This window comes from Lagopus muta, chromosome 1 (genome assembly GCF_023343835.1).
Source record: "Lagopus muta isolate bLagMut1 chromosome 1, bLagMut1 primary, whole genome shotgun sequence".
Taxonomy (NCBI): domain Eukaryota; kingdom Metazoa; phylum Chordata; class Aves; order Galliformes; family Phasianidae; genus Lagopus; species Lagopus muta.
Genome location: NC_064433.1, coordinates 111906643 through 111926117, shown reverse-complemented (window position 1 = coordinate 111926117; position 19475 = coordinate 111906643). Strand labels below are relative to the sequence as shown.

General features: G+C 43.2%; 1 protein-coding gene across 1 annotated transcript in view; it reads left to right on the top strand.

Moving 5' to 3' along the window:
* TSPAN7 (tetraspanin 7) overlaps positions 1-17038 on the top strand; it is an 88606-nt gene extending 71568 nt beyond the window's left edge. Inside the window, exons 3-8 of the mRNA XM_048933914.1 lie at positions 1268-1342; positions 3360-3455; positions 4621-4776; positions 9076-9159; positions 15645-15717; positions 15984-17038. Of these exons, the coding sequence (XP_048789871.1) occupies positions 1268-1342; positions 3360-3455; positions 4621-4776; positions 9076-9159; positions 15645-15713 (480 nt within the window). The 3' untranslated portion in view covers positions 15714-15717; positions 15984-17038. The remainder of the gene's footprint in view (positions 1-1267; positions 1343-3359; positions 3456-4620; positions 4777-9075; positions 9160-15644; positions 15718-15983) is intronic.
* The last annotated feature ends 2437 nt before the right edge of the window (positions 17039-19475 follow it).

The window sequence follows — 19475 nt, the reverse complement described above, 5'->3', positions numbered from 1 at the left end:
GCTAAGGTGGTGGCACAGTGGGGCATAAGCATGAGCTGCAGACTGACAGCGGGTATGTGCACCTATACCTGATGCTGTTGAAGGTGCACTGCTGTTTCTGGCTGGTGATGTGTTGTCAGGGTGTGTGTATAGGCTTGTCAGTTATTGCAGTCCAGATGTGAAAGAAATAAAGAGTGAAACAAGATAAAAGTCCATAGGAAATCAGGCTCTGCTGGTTGCTCCATAAGTCATGTAACTTGTTTAAAGGTATGTCCTCTAACTGAGTGTGGCATGGTGCTGTTCCAGGCAGATCATTCTATTTTCATTGTGTACATGAGAAATACTTCAAAACCTTATTTCTTTGCCTGAAAACAGACAGTGATGTGACAGCAGCATTAGTTGTGGAGAGTGATTTTTCTTGTTCTGTCTCTACTTTTGTCGTCCCTTCTCTAGCAACCTTCAATTAAAATTAAATTTCCTTCTTTCCATCAGGACTGAATTTAATTTGTTTCCTTTTTAGAGTAACTGTTGAGTATTTAGAACATGTTGCAAAAAGTCATTTTCCCACAAGAAGATTAAGACCCAACTTCATGTTTTACCACCTCAGTTTGCATTTATTTCTTTGCTTTTTTTTTTTGAATATTTTTGGCCTGCATGTATTTTTCATAGTTTGTGAGAGGAGCTGTACTGAAAGCTACTGTTCTCAAGGTTTATTTAGCTCTGAATCCAAATGCTGCTCAAATTCAAACATGGGCTTTGGCTCAGCAAAATGTTAGGGGCATCTGTCTGGTATTCCCATGAGAATGTTTCCAGTGAAGTCAGTCAGTTCATTCTTTTGAGAAACTTCAGAAGTCAGGCTAGAAATCCCAATCTAGCAGCAAGAGATGGATAAACGTGAGCCAAAACATCTGGAGAAGCTTATTTACTTTATCAGAGGGCCATACAAACAAAAAGGGACTGTTTGTATTCCCTACTGCAAGATCAAAACCCTAGTGACTTGTGATCCATATCTGGAATGTGTGTTTTAATTTATATGAAAACGCTGAGAAATACGGGAACAGAAAGGTCAGAAGAGCTAGTAATTGGAAAGTGCATGTAATTTGTGAGTTGCATAAATACATGCTACATATTCGTGCAGTAGCCTATGAATTGCCTTCAAATAAACTTTGTTAACATCTTTAAATGGTATCAAGAGCAGAAATTGTAGATTAAACTCTGTGATGAACAGTATTTGTGCAGAAAGAAAAGCCTGTCACACTCTGACTTGTCATGCCTCCTTTCTTTTCAGTACGCCATGTTCTTGTCCCTGGTGTTCCTGGCTGAGCTAGTGGCTGGCATTTCAGGGTTTGTGTTTCGCCACGAGGTAGGTGGAAATGTGCTGAGGTTGCATGTGGCAGTGCCTCCCTGGGCACGAGCTGCTGAGAAGTGCTCTGGAGCATGGACAATTTGTAGGTGGCTGAGTTCAGCAGCTCCGTATGCATCTCCAGGGATGTGGCTGATGTTCAACAATAACGTGTACAGCTCTTAAAAATGATGCGATTCCAAATGAAGGGATTTAGCCAGAGCTCTCAGCCTCAGCGGTGTGGTATTTACTCTGGAGCTATCGGTTTTTGTGTGTCCATCACGTAAGATCTTCTTTACTCTTTTGCGTATGCTGAAAACGGCAAAACAGATTAAATACTTTTCTTAAACACAGCTTCTTCAGCCAGGCAAGCACTTGTTTATATAAGGCACAGAGTACTTTTGCATCAGAGCATGTTTGATGTTTCATAAATCTTTTTTTTTTTTTTTTAGGGAGGAGGTGGAATAGGGTAGTATTTCTATACTGGGAATAGGGAGAGATTAGAAGTAGCATGAGATAGGAAACTGGGACAGGAAGAAGCTTTAAAAAGCCATGATTTGTAGTAGCACTTCTGCTTCATCCACTGTAATCAGGTCTATCTCTGGTTTTAAGTCCATGAATCTATATGCAATTAATGCTGAACCAGAACAAAACCCCAGAGACCTTCGTAGTCTCCTCTCTTTGTTATTAGTTTTTTTAGTCTCCTCTCTTTGTTATTAGTTTTTTTAGTCTCCTCTTTTGACATGAGAATTTCCTTAGTATGGATTCATCTGGTTCCTTACAAGTGGTGGGTGGCTTTTAATTTGATCTTGAAAGTCCTGTCCATCTGCTCAAGGTTGCCATTTTATCTGGCCTTGGCAGCCTTGGTGTGTGACACTGCTGCTCCTCCTTGGCAGAGGCAGTTTCTTGTGAAGGTCACCACAGCATGGATTGACCAAATCATCTCCTACCTGTCCCCTTTACCGCCCCGCTGGAAGCACCTTTTGCAGTGATGTACCTGACTTTTGCCCTGAGGGATCTCAATTTCACCATGTGTGCTAGAGATGTTCTCCAGGTACTTGGTGCCCTCCTAGTTCCTTAGGATGTGCTAAGTAAGAATGATGGCTTCGTATCTTCTTCTGTCCAGGGGCAGTAGATTGTGACCTGTAACCCCCCTGCATGGGCCATGTCCTGGGACTGTGGCGTCATAGTCACTGCTACATGCTGTGTCAAGGAACTCCAGCTCTCATCACATACCCCTGAGCAAAGAGATTCACGCAACCTCTTTAAAAATCAGTGCTGAAGCAAAGCATTCGGGGAAAAAAAGCAACAAAAGATATCCTTCTCATAGGTTAAGTCCTTTTATCACCCCCTTTTACACACCTGGCAGGCTTGACTTCCTGGGGTGCCTGCAGCCGATGGTGGTACATCCACCTGCTTCCTCTCCACATCTTCCTAGTGTTTCATAAGGGACTTCCCTATTTAACCACTAACAGTTCTTGTCTGCTTTCAGTGGTCACATTTTTGCACATTCCTTGGTTGCTGGTTAGCTTGAAAAGGAAAGAAAATCCTTGAAACCAATGATTTTCTCTTGATCTGGGGGGAAAAAAAAGATTAAAACCTTAGCTGGGTAGTATGCCAAGGATCTGTGATCCTGAAGCATCTGCTTTGAACTGTGATTTGTGGAGCCATCCTTTTGCTGTCTGTTTTTGCTTCTAGAGAGCCATAGTTCAACTGAACCAGTACATACAAGCCCCAAACATCCCCAAAACTTTTTTACATTAACACCCAAACCATCAGTATTCTGTTTTTAAAATTAAAGCAGTTTGCTGGGGTAGTGTTCCTTGAATATACCCCACTTGGAAAATACCATCAGTAGACTCCTGGCAGTAAAGAAGGACCTCCGCCATCTCTGAAAGCATTCTTTAAAAAGAGTTTGAAGGGCTATCTCAGTTTGCCTTTTTAGGTTTAAAAATGTGTTTGTTTCCTGCAATTAGTGCTCAGATGTTACGCCTTTCATTTTTCACTGGTGGTGGTTTTTTCTTCCTCGCCTTCTTAGATCAAGGATACCTTCCTTAGGACATACACTGAAGCAATCCAGAATTACAACAAGAATGATGAGCGGAGCCATGCAGTGGATAATGTACAAGAAAGTGTAAGTCTGAAATTGGATATTAAAAATGAATAAAGAGAGACAAAGCATACTTTCACATTCAATCACAGAACATGAAGTGCCAATGTCTCAATCTGCGAGCTGTATTTTGCAAGCAAAATTCAGCCTTTAAGGTTTGGTCTTGCTTCGCATTTCTGACTACAGCCCTGCCTGTTTGCATGTCTGGTTTTTTACTATATGAAATTAGGCTTGTGTATGCTTGAGATGACATGCTGCTCTGGCAAAGTTAATGGGAACTTTACCATATGCACCAGTGAAACTAGGTTTTGCCCTGAGCGTCTACCAGTTGTAGAATAGTTGCCTCACAAAGCATGCCCTATTTTGTTCAGGAGATTTGCTGGATGTCATGCCTAAGGCATCAGGAAATACTAAATGTCAATATTTCAAAAACAATATTGCAACAGCACCATACTGGTGTACTCTTAATGCTGTTGTTTTGTCAAATTGATTGCAATTACTTCTAATCTTGTGCCTGGCTGATGTTAGAAAACATATACCAGTGGGATGGAAACTTTTTACAATTGATTCAGATAAACCGATGTGAGCCCAAATTAGAGAATGGCAAAAATCGAAATAAAAAGTATTGCATCCGACATGCTTGTACAAGATTGCTAAATTTTAATGAGCTCAGTACTAACTGCCCAATAAAGATGAAACCTGTACTGTTTGACCCCAGATCCTGAACTACATTTAGGAGACAGTTTTTTTCTTTAAGAGTGGTGGACACTGGGCAGCCCTTACTCTTCAGGGAATCTGTCATTAGGATTATAAAACATTGTAAATCTGAGCTGGATCAGATTTTTTTTATTATCTAGTATCCTGCATCATTCATCAACTGCAGCTGTTTTGTTCACAAAGCACAATGAATGGCTGGCAGAGGAGAGCAATGAATTAACAGAAGAAACTGAGTGTATTTTTTCCAAAAAAGAAAGCAGATGTAGCTACTGATAGGTACTTATGGGTGGGATGTAAAAAGGGTATAAGGCTCTGATTATTCTTGTTCAGCAGCAGAAATCAAGTAAGTATAAAACTGAGGAAAGTGGGAGATGGTTTTCAAGAAAGTTTGAAGTAAGATTTCAGTATCCAGTTTGTCATTGTTTGTTTGTTTGTTCGTTTGCTTGTTAAACCTACCTCTTTTTTCCCACAGCTGAGCTGCTGTGGCATTCAGAGCTATACCAACTGGAGCACCAGCCCTTACTTCTTCAAACATGGCATCCCTACAAGCTGTTGCATGAACTCCAGTGACTGCAATACTCAGGATCTGCGCAATATGACCGTGGCTGCCACTAAAGTAAACCAGAAGGTACTAGAAATGTTGTGCCAGTGGAAAATGTTATGAAAGTATCTAGTATGTCAGTGGAGCATACGGCTACTTGTAATGGCATTTCATTTCACGTGGGTGTTGATAAGAATGTGTATTGGGGTGGAGTGATGGTAACGAGGGGCTTTGCCTCACTCTTGCTTTCAAATTCCTTAATCTGACCTTTCTCAAATGTCTGGTTGCAGTGACATTTCTGATAAGAAGGAAATTTGTTCCCCTTCCTTGTAACACTGATTCGAGTACTGCACTGCACACAGAAGCAATGCTGACCATGCCAAGAGTGCATGCAGCACGTGTTTGCCATTAAGAGCCGGGTCTGTCACTGCTTCTCTGCACTCTGCTGCTGAGTGCTGTGCTTTTCTGTAGCGAGGTGGAGGGAAGGATAGGTTTTATTCCTGCTTGTGTTCCAGTAGAAATATCAGTCATATGGCATAACTATGGGAAAGCAGAACAGGAGTAGGAAATCAGGTTAGGAAAACAGGGAGGAAAGGAATAACTGGGAAATAAAGACACAGGGAAGGGGAGAGTAAAGGGCAAACAATGCAGCACATATAGCAGACGCAGCACTGGAGAGATACAACTCAAGTTTTACCCTGAAGTACTGCTGGATCATCAATTCTTTCTATGCAAAATTTGCAAGAGGCAACAGACAGTTTATTGATAAAATGAAGTGTTTGTAGCCTATTTACCAAGCTAAGTTGTGGCGTACCTCACTTTGACTTAAGGATTATTTTCTTTGCTATTTTTGTTTTCAGAGCTGAATACACAAAAGAAGGGAAAAAGAAGAAATTAGGGAAAATGGAGAAAATACAGACATGCCTTTCTGTTTTTTGTTTCTGTCTTTTTCACTTCAGTCACTGTGGATCAAAAAGTTGGAATGGTGGCTGAGCAAGCCTGCAACATCTTTCTTTGAAAAGCAGTCAAGTGGACAACATTTTCTAGCATATATTAACAAAGGGATAGAAGAGGATTATTTCCCAATGACTTTTTCTCTTCTGAACAGTTTATTTTCTGTAATAGTTTAGTGAGAGCCACTTGTTGCAGATGTACTTGGAGCAGTAGCGACATCCATCTGTTATGAAACTCACAGTAGTCGCCAGCAAAGTAATGCTGCTGGGTTGCATAAGATATATATATACATATATAGAATATAAAGGATGATCAAGGCCATTCATTTTCACTCTGTGAACTTGTAGTAACTTTCTGTTTTCATCAAAGTGGAAAAATGGTGAGAGGCAGGATAAAGGTGGATCAGGAAAGCATTCTGGTGTGTATGCATCCTCGGAAGGTGTCCTGTCCTCTAACAGGGGGTCCTGTTTGGGACGGCCACATGCTTTGACCCTTTCCAGGCTGCATAACTGTGCAGGTGCCATTTCGTTTTCACTGCCAAGTGTAGTGTTGCACTGAGGACTTTCTGTCCATTTGTGAGTTCTCTTGGCAAAGGCCACCCACAGATTTTGTAAGGAGCAGCTGATGAATGAACTTGTGTTAGTCCAGTGCTAGTGAGTCACTTCTAGCCACGCTTACTCCTCAGCTTGTGTCTTCTGTCTAATGCCCAGGTCACCCAATAGAACTGTTGATTCCTCAGTTGGAAAGTCCTGTGACTTCTGAAAAACTGTGTCCAATTTTCTGAGGTAGACATTTGTATTCAGAAGTTGTAAAGATTTCTACTTAGCATCTGTCAGATCTTGGAGTTGTCCTTAATGCTCGAACAAGGTGAGATGTGAAAGGGACACGAAAAATAAGAAGGAAATTGTGAGAAAAGGTTGTGTGGCCTCCTGGTTTCACTTCAGATAAGAATCAAAAGCCATTCCCTCTGGCACTTTGCTCTGTGTGTTTTGAAGAAAAATGAAAATGCATGTTCTCCTCACTGCAGAAGATCCTTGTTACTGTTCCTATGAAAAAGTATATTTGAAATACAGATTTTTGGTGGATCCTGCAAAATGATCAGTAGGACAATTTCTATTCGAAGAGCTAATCAAGTTACTAGTAGTTTATGAGAAATAATGATAAGCTATCCAAGAGGATTAACTAAAGATCAAACTGAAGAACTAGAAGAAAACACTCTCAGATTTTCTTTGCCAACACTGCCACTGTCTTGCTTAGTGACTTTAGGTATATCATTTAGTCTGCCAGTTTCTTCATCTAAGGTGGGACTAACAACTAGTTTTAAAACCTGTAATTAAGATTAACTTGTAGTGCTCTTAATCTGCAGAGTTTCTTACCAACAAATCTCAGGGACTATTTCTCTCTAAAATCTTAATAAAGGAAAAGATGGATGTTGTCAAGAATACTTGCTAGATTGTAACTTATGTCCTCCGAATCAGCATCCGGATGCATGCACACAGCTTCACATGCATTTGTACTGCATATGCATCTCTTGAGTGCTTCTTGCACTCTTCCTCACATGCACTGTAAGAACTGAGCAATTAGTTGTACTTATGCAATGCACTTCAGGAAACAGAATATTGTGATTTGGAAAAACAGTCTTCAGATGGGGAGAGTGATGACACCTATCTCTCTTGCATGTGTTTTTAAGGAGATCTTCTGATGCCTCCAAATTACCATTGCTGTTAGGTGTTGCATCTCTCAAAGGTTGTTGAACAGAAGAGATTTCAGGCAAGCTAGGAGAACATGAAAGATCTGGTTGAGAAATCTAATCTTGTTTCATAATATGTAGAACACACACAGAGCTATAGTTGCTTGATATGCTAAATATACAAACTTGAATTTAACATACTGTACAGTGTTGTAAGACATAATTAATCTGTATGCGTAAACATTTCACAACTGAATAATGGCTGTGCTGGTCCTTGGTTAGTAGTGGTTATTAGGTTTACCACTTCATTACTCCCAGGATTAAACAAAATGTCTTCTGATATTACAGAAGAGGTTAGAGAAATGATATCTTTTAGGCCATGAATGGCCTGTCTGCAACAGATGACACTGTCCTTTCCTTCTAGCTGTTATTTCTTTCAAACGGTATAGAGTTGGATGCTGCTCCATATCTTGCCTGGTCTCTTTGACAGATGAAGGCAAGCAGAATGCCTCACTTGACACCTGAAGCATGTTTGTATTAAACATCTGGAATATTAGGAGATCAGCTTTGTTTACTCATTTTTGACACCTCTGAAATAACAGGGAGAGATCCTTGAGTGTTTGCAAAAGTAGTGTGTGTGTGGATAGTGGGCAAATGGCAGAGATGCATATCCAGCAGGACTGGAGGCCAAACTGGGAAAGGGAACTCACACTTATTTCTGTCATTTCCATCTTCTGATAAAGTGGATAAAGTTCTAACATTAAATGCAATGCCTTGGGACTGACTTTATGCTGGGAGTGCTGTTGATCTTTTGTGTAATGGTGGCAGAAGGGCTGAGAGATGGCTCTGTATTGTGTGGGCAGGTGGTTTAGTAATGAAAGAAAAAAAGATTTCTGTAGGGACCACAGACTAGGGAAACTAATTTCAAAGTTTTTTGTTTCTTTGTTTGTTTTAAGGAACAGCAGGCAAGTGGAGAAACTCATATAAAGTCAGTGTAATGATGGGGACATCTCAAAATAGCCTGTCCCAGAGAAGGGCAGCTACATGTATGAATTTTGTGGTATGTGCTGTGAACTGAGAGGTATGAGGGAGCAGGTCAGCTGGTGCAGTCAGGGTTTGAGCCAGAGATATAAAATCGGATTTGGGGAGCTGGACAGATTATTGTATGTCCTAGAGCAAACAGACAAGGAAGCTTCATACAAATGTTTGATGACTTCATTAGATGGTTTAGAGATGGTTTGGATGCTGCTCCATGTCATGCCCTGGTCTCTCTGACAGATGATGGCAAGTAGAATGCCTCACTTGACACATGAAGCATGCTTGTATTAAACATCTGGAATATTAGGAGATCAACTTTGTTTACTCATCTTTGACACCTATATTGTATTATAATATTACTATATGTTGTTACTGCTGTGGTTTCAGATCAAAGCTATATTGATGTTTATTCAATCAATGCAAACTGCAGTTCCTTTAATAAGACCTATAAAAATGAGTGCAGCGTAACATTTAGCTTTCAAAATTATTCCAATGCAGTTTTTTGGTAAAAAGAGCCATTTTTGTCACATCATTTTGTTCCATCATTCATTCAGAAATCCTATTAAATGAAAAGGCGACTTTGTTGGAAACAGCAGCAAAAAATATCATCTAACCCAAGAACATCTGAAATGAGGTGTGTGTGTGTATGCATGCATGCGTGCCAGGGAAGATCTGTACAAGGAATTATGATGTTTGTTTTCCAGGGCTGTTACGATTTGGTGACCAGTTTTATGGAGACAAATATGGGAATTATAGCTGGAGTTGCTTTTGGAATTGCATTCTCACAGGTAAGTGCATGAATGCTTCCTTCCCCCACTTTTTTCCCCCCTCTCTCTCTTTATCCTGACTTCAAGGAAGGAGGGATTATGTAAGGGACTGAACTCAGCATGCTCGTTAGTCCTGAGGTCATCTGTTCATTGATTTTCTTTTTTTCAACTTAAATGAAGTTTCTCCTTGGGAATATCAGTTACGGTAGAGCTAATGACTAGCTCAAGGAAAACAACTTGTCCCTTCACTGGGTCAAATAGAGGTTAACCCAATAAAACATTGGCTTAAATGGAGCATAAACAGCAAAGAAGACAAATAGCTTGTCCATTGTTTGGATAAGCTTCTATCTTCTAAGCACTCTTACTGTTTTTTAAAGGAGTGAAGAATACAAATAAGGCATTTCAGGCCTCCCCAGCCTGGAGAAGGGGAAAAAGAGCCTGGAAGAGACACTGGGTTTAGTGATTGATTTTTTTTTCCTTGTAGCTGCGAACTCTTGGAACAGAAATCTGCCAAAACCAGGTTATTAAACCAGCTCCTTGCCTGCACCAAAATATATATTTGGCATATGAAGGATAAGAGGAGAGCTAAAGAAGTTTTTACTTGTCCCTAGTATCCAAACTGCCTTTTCCTAGCCATGAGTTGGGGAAACTGAAAGGCTTGTCAGAATCATTTAATCAAGAAGTGGCAGGAAAACACCTACATCTTTCAGCAAGTCCTATGCTCCTTTATGCTCATCGTTTTGTGTGTGATGGCAAGGACTTTCTTGGAGATGGGCAAGATTGAGAGGGGTGGATATACCAGCAGTGAGAAACTGCTTTCAGAACGTTGCAGTAAACTGTGTGACAATGTATGTGATGTCCAAGCCAGTTACTTAGGAGAGGCAGGCTGCCTTCTCTCGTGGATATTATGTGGTATGACTGCAAGTGCCATATTCAAAAATTGTTGTGCAACTTCTACTTGCCTCATTCACACGGCATTAACGATCTGTTTCCTGAGGCAACGCTGGAAGTGTATCTGTTGAATGATTCAGGTTTATCCAGTGCATGAAAAAAATGAACTGCTGCGACACATTATTTGACTTCTTAAAACTCATGAATTCAGTTTGCAAGATGTAAATTTACACTGTGCTGCACTAAAATAAGTGATTTTCCACTGCTGCTACAGGTGATGGGCAAGTGAATTAATGCAGGGGATGTAGTTGCTCTCTTGTCCTTGCTGCCCCGTATGGTCATCCTGCGCTTGGCTGCACAGTCAGAGCTCTCTGGGGCTTAATTTGCTCAGCAGTTACTGTGGTTCTTCAGAGTTAGTGTTCCCAAACCCTGTAGAAAAAGACCACCGTGTCCTCTTGGTCAACATATGCTCTAGGTAACCCTGAAAATGCATGGGCTCAGACCTGTTGCTGGCTCTACATTGGGCATATCTGGAAACCTGATTCCTTCTTGCTTTGAAGGAGTAGTATTGGGCGTGAGAGGCCCCACACTTTGCCTTACATCCTGTTTTATATGAGTATAAAACTTGGTTTGCCAAGTCCATCTCAAATTCTCCAAAAAAATAGAATAAGTAGAACTTTTTGAGTAATTCATATGCTGCTGGGGCGAGTTCCTCAGTCAGGACTGATGTCATGTGAAACACTTTAATCAGTCTACCATACATAGGATAGACAAAGAAACATCTTTTCGTGTCCGAAAGTTGCTTGCAGCTGAGAGAGAGATTGTAGGAAGAGTTGGGCTGGAATTGTTAGTATTCTGGGATGTGTCGAGATGCTTAGTCTGGGTCATCCGTTGTCTGTGAATGTGACATGGGAAGGCAGTGCTGCAGCAAGGGCAGGCAACGTATATAGTGCTTGGTCTCCAAAACCAAGGAGGCTTTTGGCCTAAGGGAAGATGAGCCCCAGCGCTGCAGGCAGCACAGCAGGGAGTGCTCTTTGCTGCTGTGTCTCCAAGTGAAACCCAAAGTGTGTCTGGATGTGGTGTTGGCAGGTCGCCCTGCCTAATGGCAATGTGAGCCTTGCTACCAGCTGGGATGTCACTGCCTTCCCTAAACACAAGCTCTGGCACGCTGAGGAGATATCCCAGGGTGCGAAAGGTCTGCTCAGGGTGTTTGTGAATGTGTGAAAAGGAGAAGAGAGGTGTTACAGGGGAGAAAAATGCTCTCCTGGTGTGTGAAGAAGGCGGACAGTTGTCATTTACTGACTAACCCATTTTGCTGGACCCGATTAGGAATGGTGTTTACAAATTGCTTTCAGGTTAACCCTGGCTGGCAGTGATGCCAGGCAGTGTTCCAGCTGTAGGCGGGGTTTCGCTCTTCCTACTGAGAATAGTTTTAATCTAAATAAAAGAGAAATTAGATCGTGTAGCTCTTCTACAGCAAAGCATGCTCCAGGGGCCTTTCCTTCAGATGATTTGTTAGCTGGTGAGGTTGACTAACATGAAGAATGTGCTGATTCTCCAAAACAGGGAAAGCTGATGTAACAGCATTACACATCTTGCAGGCTTGGCACGGATCTCCCAGTCAGAGTCAGAGTTTAAAAAAAATCTGCTGTGTTGCTGACATTGTCTGCATGCTCAGAAGCAGGCACTGCTTCTTGGGTTTGAAATAATAATAATAAAACACCATTTGATTGTTTTCACAATCAGATGCGAAAGCTTACTTCCAGCTGGAATAATTTCAGGTTAGCAGGTGCTCTTCAGAGCAGCAAAATGATTGCTCTGTTCTGCCCTACAGAGAATAAAAGAATGCAAGCAAGATAGATGATGAAGAGCTTTTTCCTAGAGAAAACTACAGCGCAGGGTGAAAGAGAGAGGGTTTGTCACAGGGGTTATGGACTGCGTTTGCTTTAGGGTCACTGAGTAGGAAACTGTCAGTGTGCTGTTGGGGCCACATTCTTCCCTTCTCTACTGAAGGATTGGAATCCAGGTGCTGTCCATATGCTCGAAATCAGACACTGAGCATGTATATACAGCTCCCATCTGTAAACGAGTTCTCATGTAGCTTCAGTCCCTCTGTGCAGTGCAGAACCTGCCTGCCCTCTCACATGTGGGTATCTCTACTGATTGTGGACACAGTTCTGGCACAGGCATCATCCACCTCATCTAATTCAACTCCTGCCTAATATATGGAAGCTGATACTTGGCTTGGTCCTGGCACAGCCCCCAGAGAGCAGTATTGCCCCTTTTGCAAGGGCTGGGGAGCTGGACCTGCATCGAGATCCAATGTGTGACTTGAAATCTGACATAGGACTAAGTTTGCTGCTTCTGAAGACCAACTGCTGTGAATCAAGTGTGGAAATATGACCTGTGCCAAGGATGTATCAGTGCACAGGAGGCTGACTTGGGTACGATGGCATGGAAAACATCATGTCTTCTAAAACAGAGGTAGGGACCCTGGTTGCTTGAAACTCTGCAGATTGAGAATATGGCAAGGTAAATCATTGAACTACATACACTATTATTCCTGACAGATAAAAGAAGTCATTTTAGGTTACCCAGTACCCAGTTACCCAGTTGAATTCACCATTACTTCAATGTATGTGTATTTGTAGACTTCAGTGTGGCTCCAGTGAATGAGAAATGGTGAAAATACCGAGAACCAAAATAAAGAAGAAATTCAAATTACACTTCAGTTTCTCTTCAGTTTAATGAGATATAAATATGCCCTGCAGGACAGCTTTCACTGTTAATTCCTGTGAAAGACAGTCTTTGTGTGTGTGAAAAGAGATAAGATTGCTAGGAAGTTGTTGTGGATAGATTTTAGTGATCACATCTAACGTATGTCTAAGATTAGTCCTACATACCATGGGGAAATGAAAAATGCATGTACTGCATTGTGCTTCCTAGAATGAACTTTGGCCAATAGGATGGTTGTAAAGAAGGTATGCCTGAGGGGTGTTGGTTTTCCATTGCTCTACCCCAAAGAATTTGTCCACGTTTTCAAGTTTCCTATGGCAAGACCAGAGGTATCAGAGTGAACCCTCTGGTTTTCATTTAGTATTTCAGGAGTCAAAGCTCATCTTAGAAGAGAGGGGAGGAAAAAGTGAGAAAGAAGACACACCTTGTAAAATACACACTTCTATGTGTTCAAAGTAATTCTAAGATATTTCTTACAGCTCTGCTGTGTCCTAGCGATAGCTCAGAGTGCCTTATGAAATCAGTGTATGCAATAGCTTGATATGCACACTATTGTTTTGAAATACAGAAGTTGAATATTATGGTACTGCAACCACTTCAGTGCATAAACCAGCATAAATAATCAGGGCCAAGAGTTAAAGAGCAGACCAGAGATCAGAAAGACATTTGTGCATTCATGCGTAACCTGTCACTCATCTTACAAGTCACTTGCTTACACCAAAACATGATCATGAGCTTGCAAGTGCTGTGAATCTTTGCCAGCTACATACTAGAGAGTTGCAGCCTGCATGAAAGAGAAGAATCAGTGATTGAGGTTAGCTGGGGGAGGTCTTCTGCAGCAAGCTTTTCAGACTGCAAACACGGGATCGAGTACAACAAAACCACCTCTGGGTCAGTTGCTGGATAACGTTGCGAAGAGTAGGTGTAGGATCTACCAGCAGCTTAGTATTACTGGTTTCCAGCTGAATTTTCTGTCAGTCTGACCACCGTGCCTATCATACTGCTGTCCTTCGGAGGGCATCCAGACCTTCTCTGGCCTTCCCCAAATCTTTTGAGTGTAAATGACACCAAGGTCCGTCACCAAAAGGGACACTGTGTCACACTGTGTGCAACAACAACAAATTGTTGGCGTCACCGGTCACAGGCAAGCCTTGAGCACTCTAGCTACCAAGTTTTCTGCAGGAGCATCTGTCTAAAGACATGAAGCAGAAAAGGCAACAACGTGGCTAAAATGTCTTCTTACTATCAAGTGAGATTTTCAAAGCTGTGGAGGGTTTTTGGCACCCACATCTGTTATATTTTCACAGCATCTGTGAAAATATAGCCCCCAAAACCTAGTAGCTGAGATTTGTATTGGAGGCTGTTCAGGAACCTGTGACCCAAGACCAGTTATAACCAAAGCCGTATCATCCTTGTTACTTGGTGCCGAAATTGGTGTTTGTGTGTTGGATGGAGCTGGTAGAGATTCAGGCTGATGACTCCATGCCCTGTGGAGGTGCCTAGCATAGTCATGGCGGGATGTGATCTGACACCCACCACTTGTGCCACGCTGCTCCTGGGGCGGTTGTGCTGGCTGGAAATCAGGCAGTCTCTGAAATAGGAAAGAGAGTGGTAGCAGCAAATTTCCAGCTGGTGAAGTTTGGCTTGACCAGAGATATGAGGTCTTAGGGGCATAAAGCAGTTTATCTGGATGGGTGGTACCACAGCTTGGCCTCACTCTGGGCTTATGCCAGCTCAGCTGCGACATGTGTTGAGTCACTCAGCTGTGCAAGACTCCTGCAGCAGAGTCTGCCTTCTTGAGCACAGGCCAGTCCCAAAAAAGCTAGCTGGGAGCTGGAGCAGCTGGGACGCCCCAAGCGTTAGCAAGAGCCACTGCAGCTGGTTGGAGCAAGGTCAAGGAGAGGCTGATACTCCCACAGAGGCAGCCCCCTCGCCTCGCCCCGTGGCTGATGATGAACTGTGACAATCTGGATATGCTCATGAGTTAATTAATTGACCAGTCCAAATGAGAAAAATGAGGCTGAATTATGTATAGCGCATTAACGCTGTTAGCATATGGAAGAAACGCTAACAAATTGCAATAGGCAAAACGTTAAAATGACTGAGAGTTTATTGAAGGGTGGAGACGAGGGATCTGTTTTCAATAATCTGAGTTATATCCAGGGGAATAATGAAAGGCTTGTTGTTTTTTTTTTTTCTTAATTTCCAGATTTATAGTGTTCATTTATCGAGTGCTGCATCATTTGTAAAGAAAGCATAAATGCCCGGGGGGGTCAGAAACTGAGTGGAGTGGATGAGTGAAATGCAGCCAGGCAGCAGCCCATCAGGTATCCTGCCTGTGCTGGGCTGGCAGTGGCAGCGGGATGGAAAAGTAGTAAAATATGTGCTATCAAACAAGGAGGCTCTGATAATCACAGAATCACAGAATTGTAGGGGTTGGAAGGGACCTCCAGAGATCATGGAGTCCAACCCCCCTGCCAAAGCAGGTTCCCTACAGCAGGTCGCACAGGTAGGCATCCAGGCAGGTCTTGAACATCTCCAGAGAAGGAGACTCCACCACCTCCCTGGGCAGCCTGTTCCAGTGCTCCGTCACCTCACTGTAAAGAAGTTCTTGCGCACATTTGTGCAGAACTTCCTATGCTGCAGTTTCCAGCCGTTTCCCCTTGTCCTGTCTCCACTCACCAATGAAAAGAGCCCAGATCAAGAGGAAGATCCCATGAGGAAGGACAAGAAATTTTAATGCTATTTCTCTGATCAGAGGACAGGGGATAAGTTCTGTTGTGGGCGATAGCACCAGAAGGTGAAGTCTCTGCTTACCACAGCCTCTCCTTTGCTCTGCATTCACTCAACCTAACTACTTCCGTTCTTGTTTGAAACAGTTGATTGGGATGCTGCTGGCGTGCTGCCTGTCCCGGTTTATTACTGCTAACCAGTACGAGATGGTGTAACAAGGTGAGCCTTTCCTTCTTCTATTAAAGGTAGTGGACAAGTGACATAACAATCAAGATTTTAGTTTTCCCATGTGATTTCTTGCTTTGTGTTTTTCATTCCAGCGTTCTGTCTGGTTGAAAAAGAAAGGGGGGCAGAGAAGGAGGGGGGAGGGAGGATGTACGATTGACCGTCTTGCCGCTTCAGCTTCCTTCTTGAACAGAGAGTGCACAATAGCTGCTGCCGGCACCCAAACCGACCCACCTCTTGTCTTTTGTCCCTTCATCCAGTCTTTCAGAAGCGTGAAGCCCAGCGCCTGTCCCGAGATCAGGAACTGCAGCGTTCAAGGAAGACTGACACGAATGTTATAGCACACACTGTCTCTCGCACGCACGCACGCACACCCCCACAAGCAAGCACGTGCGCGCGCACACTCGCCCCCCACCCTCCCGACCTGTCCCATGCGTAGTGTACCATCCTGTGAAGCACCGCCGTGCGCCCAGAGCCGACCCCCGGGCCAGGACGGCGCGCTCTTGGTCACGCTGTAGTTGCATTGTAAGTTAACACAGGTAATTCATTAACAGCATCGATCAGGCTGTGCATGTAGTGACCGGAGGGCACGATTAGCCTTTCGCCATGGTTAATAAGTGTTGCACACATTCATATAAACCGGTATATGAACTATGTATTCTTTTGGGTTTATCTTAATTTCTCGGTTCGTTTATGCTTTACTAAGGTTTTCACCCTTTCCCCGCTCCCGTTCCCCACAAACAAAGGAATCGGTAACATAACATAAAGATACTTGAAAACGATGTTAAAATGTTGTGCTTGAAGGGAACCGTTCCTCCTGGTGTTCTTCGACATCTTTGATTCTTACTCAGTGTTGTATGCCCAGTGCGTATCCCAGTAGGCTTCGTCTAGTGCATTTTGCCTCTGAACCTGATCCTGTGTAATACTGTTATGAAGCTGTGTTGTCGCTTACTGTGAAGGCAGTAATTTTGCTCCCTTTATTTTTCTTAGATAGCTATGAACTAATTGAACCGTGCTGTACCGCGGCCTTCGGACTTTTTTCCTCTTCTTTCTTTTTCTTTCTTCTTTTTGCATTGAGGTTGCAGCCACCAAGTACATCGTTGAATCAAATCAAAATAGAAACAACAAAAAACTCACAGACACCACCACCAACAGGCATATGGAATATTTCTGGGGGAAAGCAAAAATCTAAAACCTTTTTAAAAAAACAATAGGACTTTTTTAATAATGCCTCTGTCTAGCATGCCAACGAGAATGCATTGATATTGTGAGTATTTGTGATATATGTATTAATAAATGGAACCATTACAGATTTCTTGCTGCTTCCTTTTTGTTCTTTAGTCATAACAAAACTCTTTTGAGGGGGGAAGTGAAAATGAAACACGAGTGCACAGCTTGGAGTGACATGCCTTTATGCATATTTTAACAACCAACTTGCTTTTGACAGAAAAATGTTATTACCCTGGGAAAAAAAAAAAAGAAGAGCTGGAATTGTTTCAAAGCTCCGAGAAAAGCCTTCCACAGCTGGTTTCGCCATGTGACAAATACATTCCCTCTGCTTTGCAAATTCTCTTCTTGTGACTGATACAATCTGCAGCGTTTAATTATCCCGTCCTTTGCACCACGTTTCTCTTTGATTTTGGTGAGCGTGTGGGTGGGGGAAAAGGGACGGCGGGGAGGGGGGGATCACAGCCATCTCTGCTGCATTCGTGGAAGAGCCTTTATCTCTTTCTCATGCGCAAAGGCTGAGTACATCTGTGTGAGAGGAGCACTGCGTGTCGGGGAGCCCGCAGTGTGCTCTGTTGCAGGATCCTCTGGTGGCTGGGGATGCCCTGACTTCCAGTCCTTTGTGCCTGAGCTGTTCCCTCACCACCATGCAGGTATAGGAGGCAGAGAATGTCATGGTACGTATCCTGCGGAAATGCGCTTCCCTGCCTCAAACAGACGCACTGCCGTGCCTGATGTGAAAGCTGTGGGCTCACCCAGAGCTGAAGAGGAGCTGAACTTTCAAGATCTGAACAGCTCGCGCTGAGAGCTGTTGCACACCAAATCCTGCTTATCTCATAGAAGCATTTCTATTCCTTTTCTCCTACAAACCAAATAACTCCCTTCGATCAAATGAAGCGCTCACAAAAGCAATTTTTCCATCTCCCTTTTCTCTCCCCATCTTTCCCACCAATCAAGCTGTCCTTGAGATTCAAATCTAACTCAAAACATTGACTGCATGGGGTAGAGTGGAGACCGAGCTTTTGTTCTGCTCTCTCATTAGCCCTTGCTTCTTGTTGTTGCTTGATTTATTTGCCTTGCATTTGTTTTCTCCCACAAACACTAAGCACTGTCAATTGGCACTGAAGTCACTTATGAGCCCTGTGGATTCGGGCTTAGCGCTTGCACCTGCAGTCCATGCCCTCAGATGAAAAAACACTAGTGGCTTGAGCAATTGCTTGGGCCATAGGATGCTAGAGCAACGCCTCTTACTGCATTTGTCCACACTGGGAAGATCTCACCCATGAGCTACCCATGTTTTTCTCCCCTGTTAACCTCCAGGTAGGTGTCCCCCAGGAATAACAACCAGGAGCAGGTCCCAGCATCACTACCAATCCTGGTGTCAGTGAGGATCACACGTTCTTCTGAAAATACACACACACACAGAGCCAGGTGCTAGAGCCAAATTACTTCTCCCCTGAGAGCACAACACGGCACTGGCAGGGATGAAGCAGTAGCAGATAAAGTTACCAGTGTGAGCTGAAAAGGTTTGTATCGATGAGCATCACTGTGAAGGAACCGCGTGTCACGACCTGGGCCTGATCAGGCTGCCCAGGGCCCCATCCAACCTGGCCTTGAGCACCAGGGATGGGGCACCACAGCTTCTCTGGACAGCTGTGCCAGCACCTCACCGCCTCTGGGGAAAAAAATTCTGCCCAACATCTGACCTAAGTCTCCCCTCTTTTAGTTTAAAGACATTTAGCCTTGTCCTATCACCATCTGCCTGAATAAAAAGTGAGTGATGACGAGCAAATTGATTTACTAACAACACTCCTGATCTGGGTTTATCATAGAATCATGCAATCAATAAGATTGGAAAAAGACTATGACCATCTAGTTCAACAGCAGCCCATCACACCATGCCCACTGCCCATGTCCTCAGTGCCACATCCACATGGTTCTCAAACACCTCCAGGGACGGTGACTCCACCACCTCCCTGGGCAGCCTGTGCCACTGCCTCCCTGCTCTTTCTGAGGAGAAATTGTTCCCAATAGGCTGTCTGGCAGGGTAGGAAGCCATGCTTTGTGTGCTCTGTCTGCATGAGAGAAACAGAAAACACGGTACAAGAAATGATTGTTGTCCTGTAGGAGAAATTCTGGAGCGGGAGAAAAAGGCAAAAATGTATCCCTCTATTTTTTCAGTCAAAATGGTTTTAAGTGGGAAGCATTTCAACGTGCTGTAGGGACTGCAAGACTGCAAAAAGCCTGTGGTGCACATGCAGTGATGTTCACGGCCAGCTTAAATCCATGGCATGGCCTGAGGCTTTGTGAGAGCCGTTTGTTCCCATGGGCTTGTTGTGCTTATGTGGGATTTACTTTCATCATTGTGTTTGTACTTTATTACATATCAAAAGAACCGGTTAATCCTTTTGTTGATTATTCGGTGTCTTCAGGCTGATAGTTATTTGTAATTAAAAGCAAGTAAAAGTCTCCTGGAATTTTCTTCCTCCCAGGATTCACTGTGATGCACGTGTTGGGTGTGTTAG